The 22,130-nt window shown below is 35.7% G+C and overlaps 1 protein-coding gene across 1 annotated transcript; it reads right to left on the bottom strand.

Annotated features, from left to right (window-relative positions):
• Nucleotides 1–780: 780 nt before the first annotated feature.
• klf6a (Kruppel like factor 6a) lies at nucleotides 781–7,465 on the bottom strand. The gene is made up of 4 exons (XM_088918422.1): nucleotides 7,082–7,465; nucleotides 4,712–5,285; nucleotides 3,753–3,876; nucleotides 781–3,309 (listed from the first exon to the last, which is right to left on the bottom strand). Exons 1-4 carry the CDS (start codon nucleotides 7,181–7,183, stop codon nucleotides 3,258–3,260), a joined length of 852 nt encoding a protein of 283 aa, XP_088774548.1. The 5' UTR covers nucleotides 7,184–7,465; the 3' UTR covers nucleotides 781–3,257.
• Nucleotides 7,466–22,130: the final 14,665 nt, after the last annotated feature.

The following is a 22,130-nucleotide window of genomic DNA, read 5'->3' as shown; positions in this document are numbered from 1 at the left end:
AGACATTTGTAAAACTATGATTGTCCCAATTAATCTCTTGGGTAATTAGTGAATATTCACTACAGAAAACACAGTATTTCAGACTTCTTTATAAACAGCAACCTTGAACATCTAAAGTGATCTATGTTCTCAATTGGAACAGGTGAAGGTTTATTTAATGCTTAAAGGAAGAGAAAAGAGACAACGTTTCGGCTTCTACCTTCTATAGGTATCCAACCATTTGAACTATGTCACAAATTGTTTATCCTCCTTTTTTGTGGTTTATATTTGTGTAGTTCTAGACTTGGAGATTATATATACACCATCTGACAATCTCTGCCAACAACTGTTTTAATTCGTTTAGCTGCACTTTGAGAATTCATTACAGTACTGGCAGCTTTATTAGGACCTGTTGGGCAAAGCAAGGTTTTTCACCTTACCAAAGAACCAAAGGGATGGGTTTTGCAGCACTTTCCCTTACCTTTCAGTAATTTAAAATAAAATTGATTTGAGGACTTGTGTACATAATTACGGTTTTCTCTTGAATTTCAGCATTATAGTAATGTTGCTCACCATGTTAGACAATACATTTGGTCTAATACCAATTACTATTAACACTTGTTGTCGAAGAAAAGTCTTGTTCAAACTATGGAGCTGTTTTACTATAACAGGCAAAGGATAAATTATTTAATCACCTTAAAAGTTTCATGATCTATCAACCCGACTTTTGACTTTGAAAAATCATTAAAGAAAGAATGAAAAAATATATAAAAATAAGAGTAATAATGAAAACAACAATGGTTCTGATAAGAATTTTTTTTCTTGTTATTCCAATAAAAAATACATTCATACAGAAATATAACAATTTTGCAAAACAATTTCAAATAAAATCTTGTAAAGCAAAAAAAAATCTTACAAAAATTTTACAAAGAGATTCTTTAGATAACAGGGCATTTTGAAAGAATGAGCAGTATCAGTAATAGAAACATTTGTTGGTCAAGTTGCAAGCAAATATTTCAGCTTCATTAAGGCTCGATTACCACCTGAGTGTTTGAGGCAATTCATTTCTAGCCTAAACCCTTGATTTACTCTAAACGCAGAGATTTGATCAAGTTTCCCTTGTTGGTTTTTGTACACCCTTCTACTAAAGGTTATACAGTATTCATTAGTTTCTGTGCTACACTAGATGTCTTGCCAATGAAAATTGCATTTAAAACATGCAGTAGGTTTCTGACGTTAAATCAACAAAGGGGGTTGCACTGCCAATTTTTTAACCATTCATTCACAACTGAACCAATCTTGTTTCCTTCTATTACAATGAGATGCAGAAATGCAATGTCAATTGTTACATAAAAAGTTAAAAAAAACTACAATTTTGGTCCCTTCCCCTGCAAAACTAAAGAATCTCTAAAAACAATCTACATTCACAGTCCCTATACAGAAAAGGCTAAGTTGCCCTTCAGTGATTAAATCAGAAATTTAATTTAGAAATCATTAATTCTTTTCATCAGGTAATTGGTTTTTCTTTACTGGAATTCTGTTCATAATTTTACAAAGCTTAGGTTAAAACCCTACTCTTGAGGACAGGTCAATAATCAACATCCAGAGTCAGCAGTCTGAAACATTCCATGCCAACAAAGCCTTTATCAATTCATTTAAGAGACGCAGTACAAGGCAGGGCCTGTCTGACACTTGCTTGTTAATTGCAATAAATCTTCATTTGTCCTCATTCACGACTGCATGAACTAGAGCTTTTGTGTATTTCAATTCTAGATGCTTGATTCATAGAGGCAACTGCAGCATACTCCTTCAGTTTAACACAGTATAAAAAGACCCTCTTTTTGACTTCAACTTAAAAAACATGTTTGTTACAGTTAAAGTGTATATGAATATGTACCATTCAAATTAAATTTCCTCTACAAATACTGTGCACAATTATATACTACACAGTAGTAAATATATTTAACAAAAGTGTTTTAAGTGCTGTATATAATTTCTGTCATGTCTGAATTCTTATGACTTGATACAAACAAAGGTAAAAACTGTTTTGAGATAACACATGCAAGATTCTCAAATGATGCATTTAGTCTAAAAAAAGACTATACTGATACATTAAACTAGTTTTGTACTTGAAAACTATAAGGGCTTCCACTTTTTGTTTCCCACAACTGAAAAGGTGCAACTTCACGTGAAATAGAGCCTTAATAAAGCTATTCATCACCCATACCACTATATGCGACCCCCAAGTGAATAATCCACCTCACAGGACAAGGTCACTTGCATAAGGCACCATTAAGGCCAACAGTGCATTAACAGGTAGGAAAAAAGAAAAGAAATTAGTCCTGAAGGCATAAATAAGTAAAACAAAATAGCTGCATGAGTAATCAGTTGCTAAGCAATAGTGGTTTCTCCAACCAAAAAAAGAGGAAATTATCAAGGCATTTATGTACAATATTGTAACATTTAACCAATTGTATTTAGCTGCTCTTTATTGGAATCAATTTGCAGTCCTGATTACAAAGAACAGGAAGTGTACAACCCAAGAACCATGCAACACCTGTCTATTATAATGAAGTTATAGTTGTTATATCTCTAAATACACAGCTTATACAATGGACTACAATTGAGCTTTGTAGCATGTAAAACAAGCTACTTAACACATTGCACATTTATTAGCTGCACCAAACACCAAAAAAGCTCCTCTCATTCAGGAATGGGTTTCCGCCTCAGGGAAGGGCTGCTTCCTTGATTTGACCTATGGACAACAATACCCTCTGGGAAGCGTTTGGTGACAAACCCAATTCCAGGCTCATTCCTCCACTCAGACATTCAAACTCATTTTCTCACAGTTGTACTCACGACCACAAAAGGAAACAAGCACATAATTGCTCCTCATACCACTCAGCCAACAGCAACACTGGTTCCTCCTACCACACAGCGCAGTCACCCAGTCATAAACATTCTCAGTGCACATGCTCACTGCAAAGGCTTTTGGGAGCCAATCTCGTTGGGTACCAGTGTATGTGTCCAGGAATCCCTCAAGCATCACGCACCATACAAACTTTTTTTAATTCTTTTTCTCATTTTCTTACGCTTTGCTGCTTCATACATGAAATTGTTTCAACAACCTTCAGACCACCTTCTTTGAAAGGTCCTGGAGGCACTAGGTATGGTGCAAAATGGCATGCTTTGGCTGGAACACACATCCCTCCACTCAGGGCAGTTCAACCTTGAAGCTGGTCAGCAGACAAGATTTCCCCTCGTTTTCTCTGGCCTGTTCAAAGGTGTCTCTTCATATGAAGAGCCAGGTGGTCAGATCTAGAGAAACACCTGCAAACCAAACAGGAAAATATACTTATAAAAATGTGTTACAGTGCACAGAGAGGAAAAAAAATATGCAGAAAAAAACCTCTATTAATCTTAAGAGTTGTAGCTCAAAATGCTGGTGCAGCTGCCACTGATTTTAGTTTTATTCAAACACTGATATATATTTTTCATCCTTTTGCGGACATGCTATTCAATCATATACACGAATTATAAACTCCATACACCCACAAAAAAAACTAAAAGGGGGTTTTTGCAAGTGCAAAAATGAAACATATTCCTTTTTTCAAAACTGTGGATGCATTAAATGGATCAATGAGAGGTGGTAAATGAAAACCTTTGTCTATACACAAAACCATCTCGCCAACCAAAACCCAAAGTTCTGACAGCTTTTTTTAAAAGAAAAAAATGTGTAATGAATTCAAAAGACACAAAGTCTTGGCTCATACCTGTCACAGTGACTGCATTTAAATGGCTTTGCGCCAGTGTGCTTCCTGAAGTGCCTGGTTAACTCATCACTTCGTGCAAAACGCCACTCACAGCCTTCCCAAGAACACCTGTAAGGCTTTTCACCTGCAAGTCAACAAACACCATCAATAATAAGATTAATTAAATGCTAAAATGTGCTAACCATTTCATTATATTCTCAACTGGCTGTAAATCTGATTGTGTTTACATGGCAGGAAGATAAATGTAAGGCCTTCTTGATCAAATAAAACACTGTCTTTATTGGACATTTTAGGTGACTGTCAATTAATCGATGTCAAATGGGACAATAAAGGCAACATAAGGTGTAAGGCTGCAAGAGATTTCAAAAGCCCAAAGAAACATTTGGTTATTTAATGTCACTGGAGTTGTGTTTTGTCTGGGTCACAATAGCTTCTCAAAAGCACAGAAAGAATGCATGGAATGTACCAATGCAAGTAAAATGAAGGACAATTTAAAAATGGCAAAAACGTGGAAGGGGGTGTGAATACATTTTCCCCTTACATTGCTCCTCTATACTCATCGTGAATTCTGTACTCATTCTGAATAATTCAAATAACTGAAAATAAATTTATTTTATGCCTTATTGCAATCAAGTTACTATTCAGGTATTTTCAAATCTTTCAAACGTATCCCTCAACACTCTAATTCGCATCAGTTTGGCAGTATTGCAAAAACAAATGTATATTTCTATAAAAACAACAACAATAATCAATAATGACAAAAACACACCCAGAGATATAGAGTGCAGATAAAAATAGCACACATCATGCATTTTGTACAAATCTACAATAATAAATTTTAATTTTTGCTCACTTTAAAAATCAAAACCAACGCATAGAAGATAACACTGAGTGGAAATCTGAACATGATAACAGAGGTAATCCCATTTTTATTAACACCAATTAAAAAAACTACCTACCTGTATGAGTGCGCTGATGTGCTTTTAAGTGAGAACTTTTTGTGTAAACCTTCCTGCACCCATTGAAATGACACCTATGTACTCGTCTTCTTCCATCTGGTGAAGTCTCTCCACTCGCAGGACTAGTCTTTTCTATAGTCTTTCCAACACTGCCAGTGCGAATTTTCCCAGGTGAATGCAATTCAGTTTGTACGCCATTCCAAACCTGTGGGACAGTGGATTCTTTACTCAGCTCTGGAGATGATGGTGGGGTGGTAATAACTGAAGAGCTTAAATGTCCAGAATTGACCAAAACATCATTTAAAGGATTTGAAGTAAAATTAAGAGTTGGCGAGAGCTCCTCTGAGCTATCGGATGCCTCACTGCTGGCATCAGAGTTTAAGCTGTTGGTCTCCAAATTTTGGTTATCCTGATTGTCCTCCTCTTTAACATGAGGAATCTTTGGATCAGACTCCCCTTTGTCTCCACAAGCCAAGATGAGTTTGCTCCAGAGGTCCTCCTGAGTGTCAAACTTGATATCTGAGGCAGAAACGTATGGCTCACTTTGAAGATATCTTTCAAACTCCAAGCATGTCTAAAGGGGGAAAAAAAATACAGATTACCTCTTCTAGAAATAATGAGTCTGAAAAGCAGTGTATTCTCCCTTGAAACGCAATGTAGTCACTTTCAACTGGCATTATATAGAGAAACATATCAATGAGGCTTAATTTGACCACACATTTCCTGAGCAGTAACTGAACTCAGAACTCTTTCCTAGAAACAACTGTCAAGTTCAGTGATTACTGTCACACCATGCAATTGACAGATCTTAAAATACTTGCTGTAAACATAGCAAGCAAGTTAACATCAGAAAACAAAATAGGGAAATCAGTGATATAAAAAACTCTTTAGTCCTACTGTTAACACAACTTAATATTAAACCAAAGCTGTAAGGCTATGAGTCATGAAGCTATTTTCTTTTAAAGGAAGCCAGGGAACTTCCTCTGTATTTGGCATTTAGCCAATGAAGTTTCATTATACATGCACACAATCCGACCCCCTTCTCCTAATGCATAAACGCACTCACGTATATTCAAAAAGGATTTTTTAAAGTGATGGTCTAATTTTGTCAAACAAATTGCCCTGCCTCACAAATTGAATAGCTGACTTCGGTATTCACATTTTTAAAAAGTCCCCGCTCGAACGATGAAAGCACTCTTTTTAAACATTTTATCAAATCATTTCAAGATATCATGTTCACTGGGCAAGTTGCTGCTAACAACATTATACTCTGCACATTGTCAAAAACGATCCAATCTATTTTCCCCAAGAAGCTTGCGATTGGTATAAGCCGTGTTCATTAGAGAATGGCAATAAAAACACACCCATTATTGATTTACCACGAAATAAAGACAGCATTTATTATCATATTGTTTAAAAATTTAATATCACCCTGATCTACATCCTCCATTATGCAGATTGCAAAATCGAGAATGGATCTCTGAGAAGGTTTAAACGCCTCAGAGGCCAGGGGAAGAACTTGGCAAAAAGCCCGAATCCCAAATGCCTGAAGGAAACTACTTGGATCAATTTCAATCACGTACGAACTGCAACATTTCTTTGAAGGAAAAAAACATGCAAATTGTGTATGCCTGTGAAGATTTTCACGTTAGCTTGGTGGCATTGCTTTCTTTAAATAGTCGTGCTAGACACCAAACTGTTAAATTAAGTTTGCGCTCACTTTAAAGACGACTCAGTTTGAAAAGGCAAACATCAAGACGACTTCAATAACCACACTCAAAGTCCAGATATAACAAGTGTTACGTCCCAGTATCAACAAGTACAAAAACAATATTAAATGTAAATACTAATTAAACCAAACGTTGTGACTGTGCCACTTTCTTCTTTGAAAGTGTAACTGTTTCCAGTAAATTGTAAATAAAAATAGAATAACATTGCATCAGTTTCATTCATTTACTGAAGCTGTCAGTACAAATGGAGGTTCTTTAAACCAATTATACTGACAAAACCTTCCGATATTAAATTTGTATATAATAAATCAAAGAAACAGAAGGACTAAAAGACTCATGTATTAATATCTGCGCATGTAGAGATAATAAAATCCATATGTTCTATCTGGAATTAATTCTGCAACCCTTAACTTTGATTTTAACTTAAAATAACGCGAGGAGTAGGTGTGCATAATTGTATCGTGACAGTACATGGATCAAAGTAGTATCTGGGTAATTACTGATACTTGTTTACTACCACATGTAAAAGCTTTAAAGTTCCTGATCTGGACATAAATATAGAGCACAAATGCTGACAATAGCTTGGTTTTATTGTAAAGATCTGTGCTTCATTAGGTTAGTAAATATTTTTAAAAATTACCTGCTGCCAATACTCTTCAAGGGATGGTAAAGCGGAAAAGTACCCAGTGTCATGCACGATCTGAAGCTCCTGAAAGATGCTGCACATAGGTAGGACATCCATTTTAATCCAAGAAATACGTATAGTAAATTTAGATATTTATAATGTTTGGCTCTTTCTCTTATTTATGGCAATTGATCTCGGTGTAGTTGCACATGCGACTGCACAGCAATAAAACGTTGCTTTGCTTCCCGTTGTCGAGAAAAGCAACAACCTCTACTGCACTCTATTTGCAAACACTGAACAAACTGCAAGACGTACACTCTGTAAACTTCCCTATTCAAACCTTGCAGCCAGCCTCCCCCTCGTGACCGTATTACGCTTTTGGAAAATTAACCAATCATATCGTACCAGCTTGCCCGCGCGCCTATGATATCACCGTCAACCAATCGTAAGCGTCTCCTGACATGAAATTGTCATCTTTGAGGTTGTGATTGGCTCATTTGTCTTGACAGGGCCGTTTGCCTATTGGAGAATGTAGAATCTATTTTTAGATCAGTATATATATGTTGTGCTTCCAGGTTTGGATGTAGCCATTTTTCGGTCATTTTGCTCTGTGGTTGATGGCCACAGAGAGCGCTTCTGAGCTACGAGTACGTATTTTGGAAGCAAGTTTTTTTGTTATTCCTCCTTTAACCATTTAAGCTCAAGTTCTGGCTTTCCATGGTTATAATATCACGGTGCAAACCCAGACGAAAATATTTATGAAGTAAGATGTGTATTATAGATTTTACTTAAATAAAATTTTATAAATTTAATAATGTTATCGCAACACCCACATCGATGGATTTATAAAAGCGCATGGTCTAAAACCCATATAAACGTATTAAATGCGTACAATTTTAATTTACTGAATGTGTTTTCTTACGTTTTTAGTTACTTGGAATAGTTGCACGTAGTTTCTTGTGTGTCTAAGAATGCACTTTACAATTCCACAGGGGGAGCCAAGCGCCACAACTGACAACGCTGCACAGTTAACTTGTAGTGGCTGTAGTATATGTACAGCAACCTTGGAATGTGACTCTTACAAGGACTACATATTTTATATAATTTCACGTCAAAATACGGTCACAGCTAAGGAATTTCTTGAGGTATGATAGCTATTTGTGTGGTATGGAAGTAAACAAAATTTTATAAGGCTAAAATGTCTCAACATCAGCTGATTCTCCTGGTGCCAAGCTTAATATTTATTGCACACAACTTTGGAAACATCACTAAATTTGGAAGTTATGTTTTGGAAAAACAAAGCAAGTGTTTCTTTAACCTTTGTCTTTGTGTGAGTGGTGGTACAAAATATGCCTTAAGCTGACACTTACACCCATAGGACAAAACTTTCTGTGCTTGTCTCATTCCTCTGTGTCATGTCTCATGTTCCCTTTATGTGCCTTGATCCTTCACCTCGATGACTGCTGTCGTTTTCAGAGTATTGGTATTAAATTATTTCATAATGGAGATGTGCACTGGAGAAATCAACTCAGACAATTCAGTATAGAGCAAAACTAAGAAACTTGAACCCATTATTACTTATAAAAAAGGACACTAAGCATAGATCTTTCCTTTAGTGCACTTCTAAGAAGTAGCCCATATCGAAATGCTAAAGATACAAGCATCGGATATAAAATGTGATTGGATGGATTTCAGCTGGCACATAGAGGTCCAACAAAAAAAAAATACTCTGCACCAAATTCTTCTGGATTCAGGATTGTGAAACCTTCGGTAACAAATCTTCAAACCACATGGTTAAATGAAGTGCAAGGAAAATAGATCTGAAAACTGAACTTTATTTATTTTGTGAGACAGCCAAACTGCAGAGTAGTCTTGTGGCATGAGACACCCTCATGAACAATTTAATGTACCAAACCAAATATGTCCATTCTTAGCATACTAACATTGGATTGGAAGATTATTGCCTGTCATTTAAGTATAAGATTTGTTTTTTTCTGGAATTTTATTTTTGAGAATTAGTTATTTTATGATAACCATTCAAATTCTAAAAACAAATGTACTTTGAAGGACATCCCAGTTTTGGGATTATTAAAAGAAGACGTTTCCCCTTAAATGTATAAAACATGTCAAAATGCATGATGCTAATATAAGATAACAGCTTAACAAAGTGCTTACTGTAAATGTATTGTATTAAAGTGTTAATCAATTTTTATCTGAAAGAACACGATTTAGAAAATAACTAGTACTTCTGTAGTGTAAAACTGGGTTTTAGTTTTCAGTTTCCATTTCCAGTAGCTTTTACTCATTGTACTGAATGAGTTTAACTATATTTAGAATCCTGTCAAAAAATTGAATGCAATGCAAATAATTTAGCAAATGTGTGCAGCACTCAATAGCGTTGTTAAACTTTATTTTCATGTACTTGTACAGTGAATGTATTGGCCGTGTTGTACTTTGATGTTCAGGGCCAGAGGCTAGTCTCAAATTCAGGATACAGATACATCAGTCTCATAGGGGAAGTCTAAACATTCTTCTCTTATGATGTGGCTCACATGGAGTTTTAGCTATGAACCAGCTGGCAAGCAACTTTAGCTTTCTGTGCTTCCGTTAGTCTTTAGCATAAAAATTTCTTTTGTTAATTTCTGACATTTGCATACATTACAATTTAACTCCACATCACATCCTGTCTAGCATGCCAGTTTCTCCTGATGAGTTAGGTTTGTGTTTTTGTTCACTTTTTATAGGAAGCAGAGCTCATAATGTTAAGATTAAAGAAAAGTACATAAGTATATGTTTTCATTGAAATAGTTTTATTTTTTTACTGCAGTAAAATGTTATAAATTATTCTCAAAACATTCTAATTGACATTATGTAATAACTAGAAGGTATGGTGGGCTATAATTAAACATATATCAAATGTAACACAGATAATCTTTTCAAAATTGGCTTCCTGGCTTTCTATCCACTATACATCACTAGGTAACTGAAAATATTTGGTTAAAATAAAAGCCTACCTGTTTTGCTGCAACAGGATATGAGTAATAACTGCTCACACAGATACAGATTTCTGTATGTAGTCATGATTTGATGTCATCACTGAGCAAAGTACTAAAAAGAGAAATCATGTTACTTAGGTAAAGTTAATTAGTTACTTTAACAGGCATTTTCTGTACTCTGATTTACACAATATACTCTTGCAGTCATTGGAATATGAGGAGGTCTAACTGTTCTCTGTGTTAATAATGTTTATAACAATCTATGCACACATAAGAACATACACCTATACAGTGCTCCCAATGAGATCATCCTAAATAATTGCTGAACTGTTACAGAGGGATGCCAGCACATAAAGCAAGTGTCACCGCTATTGACACAGAGGTAGTAGATGATTCATTTTTTACAGTCCTACCTTGAAGATTTGCCATGTAGTTTCTGTTTGTTTTTTTTTCAGATTCAGTTTATTTTAAACTTAATAGACCTGGGTGGTGTGGTGACGCAGTGGATAGTGCCTCACATCGCTGGGTCCCTGGGTTCAATTCCAGACCCAGCTAGCACATCTTTGTGAAAGTTTGTATGTTCTTCTCTTGTTTGCATTGGTTTTCATTGGGTGCTCCAGTTACCTCCTACAGTGCAAAGATGTACTGTGATATAAAGATATAATAGGTTAATTGGCTTCTGGGAAAATTGGCCATGGTGTGAGTGTATGTCTGTGTGTGCCCTGCGATTAACTCCTCCTGCTACCCTGTGACCCTGAATTAGATACATGGAGAAGACCTGCAATGTCCAATTTATCTGGAGGTTTTCAAGGTCTCTTTAAGTAGTAGTACCTGAAGTGCTTGGAAAAGCTTTTAAACAGGTCCAGTTAAGCCAGTAACCAGCTCATTAAGAGCTGAGCTGAAATGATAACTCGCAGATGAATGAGCCCTCCAGGACCAGGATTGAAAACCTCTGGTGCAGAGTGCTACAATGCTTAATTCAGTGCTTTATTATCTATGTCTGTTATTGAAAACAGATCCTAAAATGCTGGTACGACTACAGGCAGAAGTGAAAAAAGGAAGGCCTGCTCTTCCACAGAGTGTGAACACAAGCATGTTGTGAGCGTTCCCACTTTCTGTCACTGCTCAAGAGACACCACTGTTGCAGGGACCTGGGCATCTCTCCAACACTCTTTTGTGCCATTGCAAACCAATCATTTAATGCCTGGTATATACATATTTTAGTCTAAATAAAGTTTAGCTTAATGTGTATTCAAAATAAGATAATAAAATAAGATTTTGTAACCCAAAACTAGGGAAGTAAAATAAAAAAATTGTAACTAATATTAGTTATTAAAAAGAACTACGTCAGACTTAATTCTAATTGGATTGTTGTTTTAGTTCATAGACTGAAATGTTATTTTTCCAGAGTATACTTAAACAAGATATTACTATGGAACATTTCCACTAAGCAGGTAAAATGCAAACTTAATGTGATGATTTTATCCACACAATTATCCTTTTGTATGAGCTAAATAAAAATGTATTGGAATTCAATTAACCAAATCATTTTGTTGGAAAGAGCTGCTGGCTTAATGTGTTTTGTTTTCAAAAACAACTGTGTAGATAAAGGCCTTCTTTTTAGTAACTAGACCACTGAATCCTTCTTTGTAACTCCATTCTTACTAATACTTTAATGCCGCCATACACTTCTAGTTTCTCCATGACATATCCACAAATATCCACATTTCTGTTTCCTCCTGAATATTTGTTTGCATTTCCTTAAAAAGATCTAGTAAAAAAGGTTTCTGACATTTGTTTTGACAGTTTTAAATTCAATATTTTTTCAAGAAAAAAGGGATTTACAGTATATCACTAGCTGAAAAGCTTTTTTAGATATTTAATATTTTCCTTACCTGTATACAGAAAACTGATGTTCTACAAATATATGGTCATAAAAAGGAGATGTTCCTCTATCTTGTATTAGATATGGAAGAAAGTTAATAGCCAGAAAACAACAACTGCATTCAGGAGTTATGGAAAGCTGTGATAAACAACATTAAGGAACAGAACTCCTTTGTCTTACCCAACAGTATAGTCTGGTGCTAACCTCTGGAGAACTGAGTCTCTTTTGTAGCATTCAGCTGTAGGCATATTTGTAACTCTAAACATCTGATTTTGTCATATGTTGATGCCCGTGGAATGGCAAAAAAGCCTAAACAGTAATTTCATAGAAATGCATTAGGAAATATTTTTCATTCACGTAAATATTGTTAATATCTGACAGATTCATCAGATGTGGAGATGTATCAAGAACACAATTCTACTGTTCGTCTCTTTTTGAAACTATTGTACTTGCAGTTAACATATAAAATATGTCTAACAGAGGATCTCTTAGTTGATTTTTAGGCTGGTAACATTCTAAGTGGTGCCTCCAAAATTATCTAGTTTTCTGATCAAATAAAAAGATTCTCATAAATACTATTAGTTATGGATGCTTGTTAGGTAATGCTTTAGATTTTTGTATAAATGACTTTGTTTTTAAGACGAGGCATTGCAAAACATCTAAATATTTTCTGTAATTGTAATGTCTTTGTTGTCTGGTTATAAGGTGTACTGCTTCATCCTCTCTGTGGAATCAGGGCAATGAGTAATGCAGGGTCAGTATCAGCAGGATTCAGTATGGAAGGACACCTTTAGTCCTGGATCTGCTTCAGATACTGTGAAGGCCTGTTAGGATTTCTTCATCCTACATACTTAGTAAATGGGGATTTGGCAATCAACAGCAGGTCAGGCAGAAAAAGACATACTACCTGGATTGGCTCAACATCTGCTCTGGTGGACGAAAACCACCTAAATGAGACTTCTAATTGGTCTCCATGTAATTGAATCAAGGGCACATTCTGTCATGATTGTGTGGAAGGAGGTGTACAACAGTTTCTTTGCAACAAATAGTCACACGCGGGTACCTTCCATCCCCAGAACATTCTCAAGGTCTTGTGGCAACGAGCTAATGGCAGCAGGATGGTGATCTTGTACATGACAAGAACCTCATTATGATTTAGCACGGAGGTGAATGTTACAAGAGGGTTATCAAACACCTATAATTGCACCTTAGTGGTCAACCCATTGGCAGAGGGTAATAGAAAAGGTACTCTAAGCAGCCTACCTTGTCACTCCTGATTGACTAGCCACATCAGCTTTCTGCTGTTGAATGGAATGGCACTCCATTTTTTTTTCTGGCAAATCCAATGACATTCTTCTTCTTACCAAATGTACAGAGCACAATCTTGACATCACTGGTGTGCTATTTTGCCAGAAAAACTAATACAAAGCTTACTGGCACTTTTCCCAGTCCAAACAATGGTACTTGATTGACTGTGTCAGTATTTCCCAATTCTGAGTCTTTAGGTTTTCATTTCAAAAGAGCTTTGCTAATTAGGATTATTGAATGCTTGTGTGGATTTTTAAAAGTCTATTTAAACATTACAAGTTACAAATGAGCATGGAACCCATACCAGGTGCTGGGTTTCACAGCTCTTATTTAGTTTTGTTTCATTTGTCTGGAAGAATTTAACTACATATAGCAATATTTGCAACACTGAGAATGTTTGTTATGAGACATGTTTGACATAATATTATTTCCAACTCGTCTCTACTGTATATCACTTAGTATTTATTTAAAAAAAACTTAGTGAACAATAGCATTAACATTATTGTAACAATAACATTATCATTATTATTTAGTTTTAATGAAAGTTAACACACAATTTCTGTTTTCTAGAATTATTAGAAATGGAGCAATGATAGAGAAGGCTGTTTCTGAAACCAACTCCTAAGTGTGGCAAACAGTAAAAAATAGTGTGGCAAATAGTTAAATAAGGGGCCGAATAAACGTAATTAAATTTGCTTAGCGGAATAAAAATCAGAAAAGGTTGGTGTACTCCAGTACTACATTTTTTACTGGACAAATGACAAAAGCTCATAGTTACTGGATAGGTCACTTTTCCAATCAATTATACTTAGCAACCTGGCTCCCAAACATCCTGAAGGATGCAACCTAAAAGAGAATACTTTCAGAAACGCAGTAGTTAAAAGTTCTCAAGCTTCATCCAAGATCAGAATTAAAGTGTTCATGCCACTTGGGAGGACCTCAAGATCAGTATTAGCAATGGAACAAGTAAAAGTTTATTCTATGCTGAAAAGAAAAGAGACAACGTTTCGGTTGTGGAGCCTTCTTGAAGGAGCCTTCTTGAACAAGACTCCACAGCTGAAATGTTGTGTCTTTTTATTTTCAGCATGGAATAAACCATTGCTTGTTCCTTTGCAGCCTATGCATGCTGATGCAGCTACCTACCTGAACAGTATCAGCAATACCTGCAATGAGATACCTGGATTTTATAATGGATAATGTTTGTGGAGAATTCTGACCTGGTTGCATCTGTCTCCTGACTTGTACATTAAAATCTTCTAAAAATGACATTAGTTATATAATCCCAGTTCTTTAATTATCTTCTGTAAGTTGTGTACTGTATGTTTCAGCCCCATACAGTAATGTAAATGAAGTAATAAGAATAATGAATGCATGGGAGATCAACAGTCTGATTTCAATTTTTTATGTTGTAATCCTCAAACACTTAGGCCACAAAGGCCTGTGCTTTTGTATTTTAGGCATTACTACATTTTTTTGTCAACATTGGCTTTCTGGGAAAAGATATTCTGCGTTCTCCAGACAGGAATACGTATATTTGGAACTTGCTGATGACAAATGTGGTCTGTGCATGTGCCCTGTGATGGACTTGTTCTTGTTCTGGGTGTATCCTACCTTTTGTTCATTGTTTGCCAGGTTAGGCTACAGCTCACCATAAGGCTGAAAAAGATTAAGTGGTTATTAAAATTGGATAGATGGTTGCCAAAAAATGATTTGTAACCATAATTTGAAGTGAAGATGATCTGTATATAAGTAATAGATTTCTTGGATTTGGTAATAATGCATACTTAACAACAAAACAGCTAATTGCAATGATTATAGGTAAAAGGTTCTTTAGTCATACATTCCACATTAATTACTGGTGTTTCTGTACAACAGGTGTAATAATTGCTCAATAGTGAGCTCTTAATTACATTTAGTACCTAAGTCCTTATTCTGCCTGTTGCCTTATTGTACACTGCAATAACTGCCCTGAAAAACCTTATTCAGTAGTTACAAATTATATAAGTGCATACAAATTACAAATGATAGGAATATATTCAACCCAGCTAGCCAGTTTGGTAGTTAGTATTTCATTTATCCAAGGAGGTCATTCATCCATTTCTCTCCATTGCCTTCTCTGTTCAAGACTAAAAATGTTCTGTTCCTTTGGCCTGCCAGTACTGGACATTCCCTTAGACCCTTGAATGTATCTTGTTGACCTTCTCTGTATCGGTTTCAGAGCTGTAATACTGTATCTTTTCTATAGTGTGATAACCAAAATTGTACACAATATGAGAGACTCCCTTAGGGCCCTTAAATAAGTTGTGAAAACGCGGGGCAGACATAGAAGGGGGTGGTTCTGGGATGGATGCCAAAACCAGTGTGGAGCCTTCTGGAGATGTTGTGGGCTCATCAACAAAACCATGATGAGGGAAGGTGCCCACTTGAGAACTATAATGACATGTCAGCCCCCAAGCCCCCACCTCAAGACTCACAATTATGGCAAGAACCAGTGAGGTGCTCAACATCTGTAATGAATTGTACCATCAGGTCCTATGTGTCAGAATTAAATGAAGTACTTCTAGCGTGTTTAACATAACACCCCTTGATTTAAATTCTGTACTTTTAACATTTGATCCTACTATGATTTATTGAGTACTTGCTTTTAAAAAGTTAATGGTTATTGATAGGTAACGCATAAAATGAAGTATTAACCGAATCTTTCCAATTTCTTTAATACTTTTGTTGAAAGATTTGTCCTACAGCAGAATGCAGCCTAACAAAAAATCTGATCGCCATATTTTGTTTTACTCATATAACTGGAAATAAAGTCAAATGCTTCATTCTGATTCTATATCACTTGTAGTAACAATTAGTATTCTATAGTAGTTCATGTAGGTACAGTAGCTGCGTCAGCATGCGTAGGCTGCAAAGCAACAGGTAACAGGTTTATTCCATGCTGAAAAGAAAAGAAAGGAAACACAATCTATCGGCTGTGGAGCCTTCTTCAGGTGTGAAGGCTTATTCGGGTGAAGAAGGCTCCACAGCCGAAAACGTGTTTCCTTTCTTTTCTTTTCAGTACAGAATAAACCCGTAACTTGTTCCTCATTAGTATTCTATTATTATCCTGCTTGACATTTCAGATGTAAACTGTATTGAACACTACATAGTTCCTGGATTGTATTGTGATGTGGGAAAACGACATATACTGTAGTAGTTTTTGTTAACTGAGTCATGTAAATACTTGGGTAAACAAAAAATTACAAAATGATGTCGGTATCTAATGAACATTCATTCTTTTCCTTAACATGTTTTGCCAAGTTGACCTTCCTGGCCCAGGTTTTCAGTAAAGTATGCATTAGGAAGTCACTCAAACAATAAAATGACTCCAGCTGTAACATTATTCAAATCTTGCTTTGACAGCAGCTGAATACATAAAATGAAAGTATTGCTCATTAAAGAGAAAAGATGTAAGGATTTTGTGTATATCATATTTTAAATTTAATAAAGTAGCATCACATAACATGGCTTTTTTTCGCTTCTATATGCAAATAGGATGCTTCAGTTGACAAGCATTTCTAGAAGGAAGATAACTGTGCATAGAAGATTTTGCAGCCCTAGCATAAATATTTTAATGAATTATGAAAGGTGCTCAGTTGCTCTTTATTTTCTATGTGTCCAGCTTCTTCAGTACCTCAAGATTGCCAAAGTAGTCCTAATTGTTCCCCCATCATTGTCTGCATCCAATAAATCCTGCAGACATGGAATAGCAGAGAACTCAAGTATTTGTACTATATCTCAACACAAATGTATTGATGATCTTCATGGATTTTGTATGTTCTCCTGGTGTTTGCATGGATTTGAGTTAGGTGCTCCAGTTTCCTCCTACAGTAAAAGACATACTAGTACTGTAGGTTAATTGGATTCTGGGAAAATTGGCATTGATGTGAGTCTGTGTGTGTGTCCCATCCAGGTTGTATCCCGCCTTGTGCTCATTGCTTGCTGGATGTGTTCCAGCTCACCCTTGTCTCTGAATTGGATAAAGTTGATGGACTATGGTGTTTTACGTACAGTAAATGGATTTTACAGAAGGCTGAAGGCAAGGATAATAAAACAAATAGCAAGGAAAAAGAAAAAGAACAGCAAAAAGTAAAGGACAAAATATGTTGATGGTGATACAGGGAAGTGTAGAAAGATTTGTTAACCTTCAATTTATGCAAATAACCTAACAGATTGTTGAGAAAGTGTCAAATGTAAAGCTGACTTTTATTCACATGTATCTGCATTTATTAAATTTCAGTTTCACCTCAAATACTAGTAGCTGCTGTAAATGCTAGTAAATGTACCTCATATCACTGGTTATTTTCTAGATTGAAGTGGTGGATCTATAGATTAACAGATTTATTTATGAATTGAGTGACAATCTGGTAAATTTAAAATAAATAAATAAATGTACAATATTTTAATATATAGGGTTATTTGCTAGATTGTCAGACATTCAAGATTGAATATTTATGCAATTGTGTTAGGACTGTTTTTCACTATAAATAATGTAGAACAAACATTGATCAAATCATTGTTAACAATTAAAATCAGATCATATTTTTAAAGATACAGTATGTGTAAATGTAATTTCTTTCTTAATAGTAGTCACAGTGATCACTTAGTTCTATTAAAGCACATAAGAAATATACTGTCACTGTTGGGCTTGATTGGAAATCAATGCTGCTAGTTTAGTCACATCGTTAAAAAGGTCTTATCTCCTTATGTCATGTTTTTTTTAAACTCATATAATATGCTAAATAAGTACACATAATATATTTTGTCCAAAGTCCGTATCTTGCTCATTGATAAGGTCTGCAATATATCAAACTATATTGTTGTACATTAGCAACCGCCAATGGCAAATATTTACGAATAATATAACTTGTTAAGTATATCTCAGGTTGGATTTCAGACGAAACAGGAAACAAATACAATGCTCACTGTGACAAAGAATTGTTAATCTTCAGCAGTACGTGAATAATGCTATACTCCTTGATGTCATTCTGGGTAAATGCAAAAGCCTGGGTTTTGAAACATGAGCGATCCACTTTCCACTTTCCCACTTTTTAAGGGTTAATTGTTTAAATTAAATTTAAAAGAGGAAATGCATTGCTCTGTGAGTCTATGTCTTTATGACAAAAAAGATATGAAACTGACCACAAGACCTGGAAAGTTCTTCAGTGGTCATTCTCTCACACTGTGTATGGTTCAGTGGCAAAGTTGTTTTCCCCTGTGATTTTGTCTGCTGCTTGCTACAGGCCGTTGTTTAAGGACATGGAATGTTAAGTATTTTATTCTCTCAGGCAGCTCTCTGTGGGAACCTCAGCTCTCTTTCAAGAAAGGCACTTATCAAGTGATGATGTAAATACTATCCAAGACACTGATTAGATTGTAGATTGAATACATTAGGCACTGGGAGAGTTGTAAAGACCACAGGAAGGCAGTGGAAATAAAGAACCAGTTACTTTCATTCCCAAAGTGAAAGCAGGATTCTCTAAATTTAAACTGATGCAACCTCTTCCTGAAGATTTGGAAACATTTGCATTTTTCCTTAATGAGAAAGACAAGAATCATTCGCTTTAGTACTTCCGTTTTGTACCTAAGAAGGATGTTTTGCATCTTTTCCAGGAAAAAATCCATAGAAATGACTATATCACAACAGCTAGTTTGTCATTTGTGTTTAAATAGTAATAAAAATTGAATTTTGTACCCCCTTACTTTGCAATTGGCTAGAAAATATGTATGTACTGTAGTTAAAATAAATATGATATTGAAAAGAAAATATGTATGAATCTAGACATCTGTAACTTTGGTGAACATTTTCAAATAGTTTTAGAAATAAACAAGAACATATTAATCAATTGTTTTTTAGATATTTCTTTTTCTTTTGTATGTTCTTAATTTTGGCGTAAAATAAAAACTATACTCGAAATATAAAAAGAATCTTTCATCTATAATGAGGCTGCCTTTTGGAGGGATGGGATTGTTCTGAATTTCTGTTTTGCTTTGTGAAGAGCTATTTTCCCTCCTGTTGTGCAACACATGGTTTTGTTTTCAAAAGACGAAGTGGCATCACAATAAGCAGAAGAAAATGTTCCCCTTTGCCTGCAAATATAATGAATGTGAACACACCAAGAAATACATTTATCGGTTTTATGCTTCTGCAAGTGTCCTACCACATCTACTGTGGCTGTGCAGAAAGCTTTACAGAACTCTTTTGTCATTTGTAGGTACGTCACTTTCTTGATAAGATCTGTTACAATGCTGTTTACCTTTTTTTTCAAAAGTAGATGTTTCAACATCAACATTCCAAAATAGCTCCTTTCCATATTGCTTGTTCCTTTTTCTTCAGATAATTGTGTTTAATTATACATTATTTATTTATTTTATTTATTTCACATTGTCCCAATTTGTTACTGTGGAGCGGTTGTTGGAATTGCTGCCTTGCAATGCTAAGGCCCTGAGTCCAGTTCCTGGAGTGCTATCTGCTTGATGTTACTGTATATACTGTATGTTCTCCCTGTTTTTATGTGGGTTTCCTCCGGGTGCTCCAGTTTTCTCTCACAATCCAAAGCTATACTGGTAGGTTAATTGGCTTTTGTGAAACTGGCCCTACTGTGAGTGTGTGTAGGTTTGTGTCTGTGTGCTCAGCAATGGACTGGTTTTCCATTCAGGCTGTATCCCACCTTGCGCCCATTGCTTGCTGGGTTAGACTCTGGTATCTGGCAACCCTGTATTGGATAAAGCAGTTTAGAAAATGGATGGATGTTGTCCCAAAATCAAAAACTCTATATTTATTTTTGAGTCCCTTTCCTTCGCCACGTACAGTATTTCACTCACTTTCTCATAGGCAGGGCATTTTATTAATCTTACAGACAACTGTTACTTTTCTTGTAAATTATCCTTCTTAGACGTTGCTAATAAATTCTGAGATTTCTATTTTCACGGCTTCTAGCTGGCCTTCCTTTCCTGTTCTGTCACACTGTCTTCCTGCTTTGTCTTTTAGCTGTCTTTTTGTGCAGAGCTATGTTAGGCCAGAAGGGCTGTGTTGTGTGTGATTTTTACCCAAAGTGTAGGTTTTGCCATTTTCTGTATGCATACATCTATAAATTATAAAAAATCTGTTCATTATCATAAAGCTGCTTACTGCTCTTAAGCATTACAGCAACAAGTTAAAGATGCCAATTACCTTATGCATAATTTAAAAGATTGTTCCTCAAAAAATGTTTGCCCTCTCTGATGGATCTATTAAGAAATATATATATATATAATTATACAGTGACAAAAACACTAATTAGTTATTAATTATATAATTCTTAATAGATTTTGTCCTTAGAGACAGCAGATGTAATCCGCTCTAATCCGCTGAACCCTGTTTCCATCCAGGTTGAGGACATAGAGGGCGTACATTCCTACAAGTACTTAGGGGTACACCTGGATGATAAGCTGGAGTGGTCTGGTAACACTGACGCCCTGTACAAGAAAGGTCAGAGCCAACTCTACTTTCTTAGGAGACTCAGGTCCTTTGGTGTGTGTGGAACACTGCTACACATTTTTTATGAATCAGTGGTGGCGGCGGCCATCTTCTACGCTGTTGTGTGCTGGGGCAGCAGCATCATGACAAAAGATGCAAATAGGCTCAATAAACTTATCAAGAAGGCTGGCACTGTGTTGGGGGATGAGCCTTGACCCCATGGAGGTGGTGGCTGAGAGGAGAATGCTGACCAAGCTCACAGACATCATGAACAACACCTCTCATCCGCTTCATGGGACTGTTACTGGGCAGCAGAGCACATTTAGCAATAGACTGCTCCAGCTACGGTGTTCAAGGGAACGTTTCCGCAGGTCTTTCCTGCCGGCAGCTGTCAGGGTGTATAACGCTGCCCTAGGCTAGGACTGTTAGCCCTTCATTTGCTCCTCTATGGACAGCATCTTTACTCCATTGTACTTTTTGGACAATCAGTCTGTATAAACCTATGCACATTTTGCACGTATTTTATTGTTTTTACAGTGACTATGATCAGCACATTTTGCACACACCTATGTATTTATTTATTTTTATTTATTTTGTTGTCTTTTGTTTTATAACTATTCTGATGTCTGTTTTGCTTGTCTTGGGCTGGACTGCTGTAACACATCAATTTCCCTACGGGATTAATAAAGTATTATCTATCTATCTATGTCATGTTATATCTATAACTGAAAAAATAAAAGGAATCCACTGCTAAATTAGGAACAGAGATTATTTCCAAGTTGAAAAACCACAGCATTTTAGCTTTGGAAGGGGCTGTACATTGACACAGTTCCCTACACAGACCTCTTCACACTTCTTACTTATTATGGCAGGACGTTGTGTCCAGATATGTGATGATTTTATTTTTTTGCAAATTATTGATAACATTAAAAACATTCAGGTCGGAGTACAAAAAAAATGTATAAAAAAATATCTAATAAGTACTTGTATAATTCAAAGGATCTTCCAAGGCTATAAAAATAATAAATGATTAACAATAAAAAATCATCCAAAGCAGATTGTCATCTAATTAATAATGTTAACAACCAAATCCTCTTAGCCTTGCCACTACATTTTATTTTTGGATGTCTTCTTTCCAGCAATGTGGTCCCTTATTAAAACAAAATGGTGTCTAGGCAACTGCAAAAACGCATGTATCTCATTTCAACATAATGTTCTATTTTAGGAATGAAAATGTCCCAAGACAGGCTGCCATGACCAAAACTACCTTTGAACTAGATATGGATTCTAAATATGTAATGACCTTTGTCCACTAAGTAAAGTGTTTTCAAACATTACATTTTATAACTTAACCATTATGAGTATTTGTTGCCTGTT

The sequence above is a fragment of the Atractosteus spatula genome, chromosome 6 (genome assembly GCF_055471065.1).
Source record: "Atractosteus spatula isolate fAtrSpa1 chromosome 6, fAtrSpa1.hap1, whole genome shotgun sequence".
NCBI classification, from domain to species: Eukaryota; Metazoa; Chordata; class Actinopteri; order Semionotiformes; family Lepisosteidae; genus Atractosteus; species Atractosteus spatula.
This window is presented reverse-complemented; position numbering and strand designations above follow the sequence as displayed.

Excerpts from the sequence above, each read along its gene's own strand:
- klf6a (XM_088918422.1), bottom strand. The coding sequence starts at position 7,183 with ATGGATGTCCTACCTATGTGCAGCATCTTTCAGGAGCTTCAGATCGTG. Across the intron at positions 3,877-4,711 it reads ACATCAGCGCACTCATACAG|GTGAAAAGCCTTACAGGTGT; the intron begins GTAGGTAGTTTT and ends GTTGACTTGCAG. Across the intron at positions 3,310-3,752 it reads AAATGCAGTCACTGTGACAG|GTGTTTCTCTAGATCTGACC; the intron begins GTATGAGCCAAG and ends TTTGGTTTGCAG.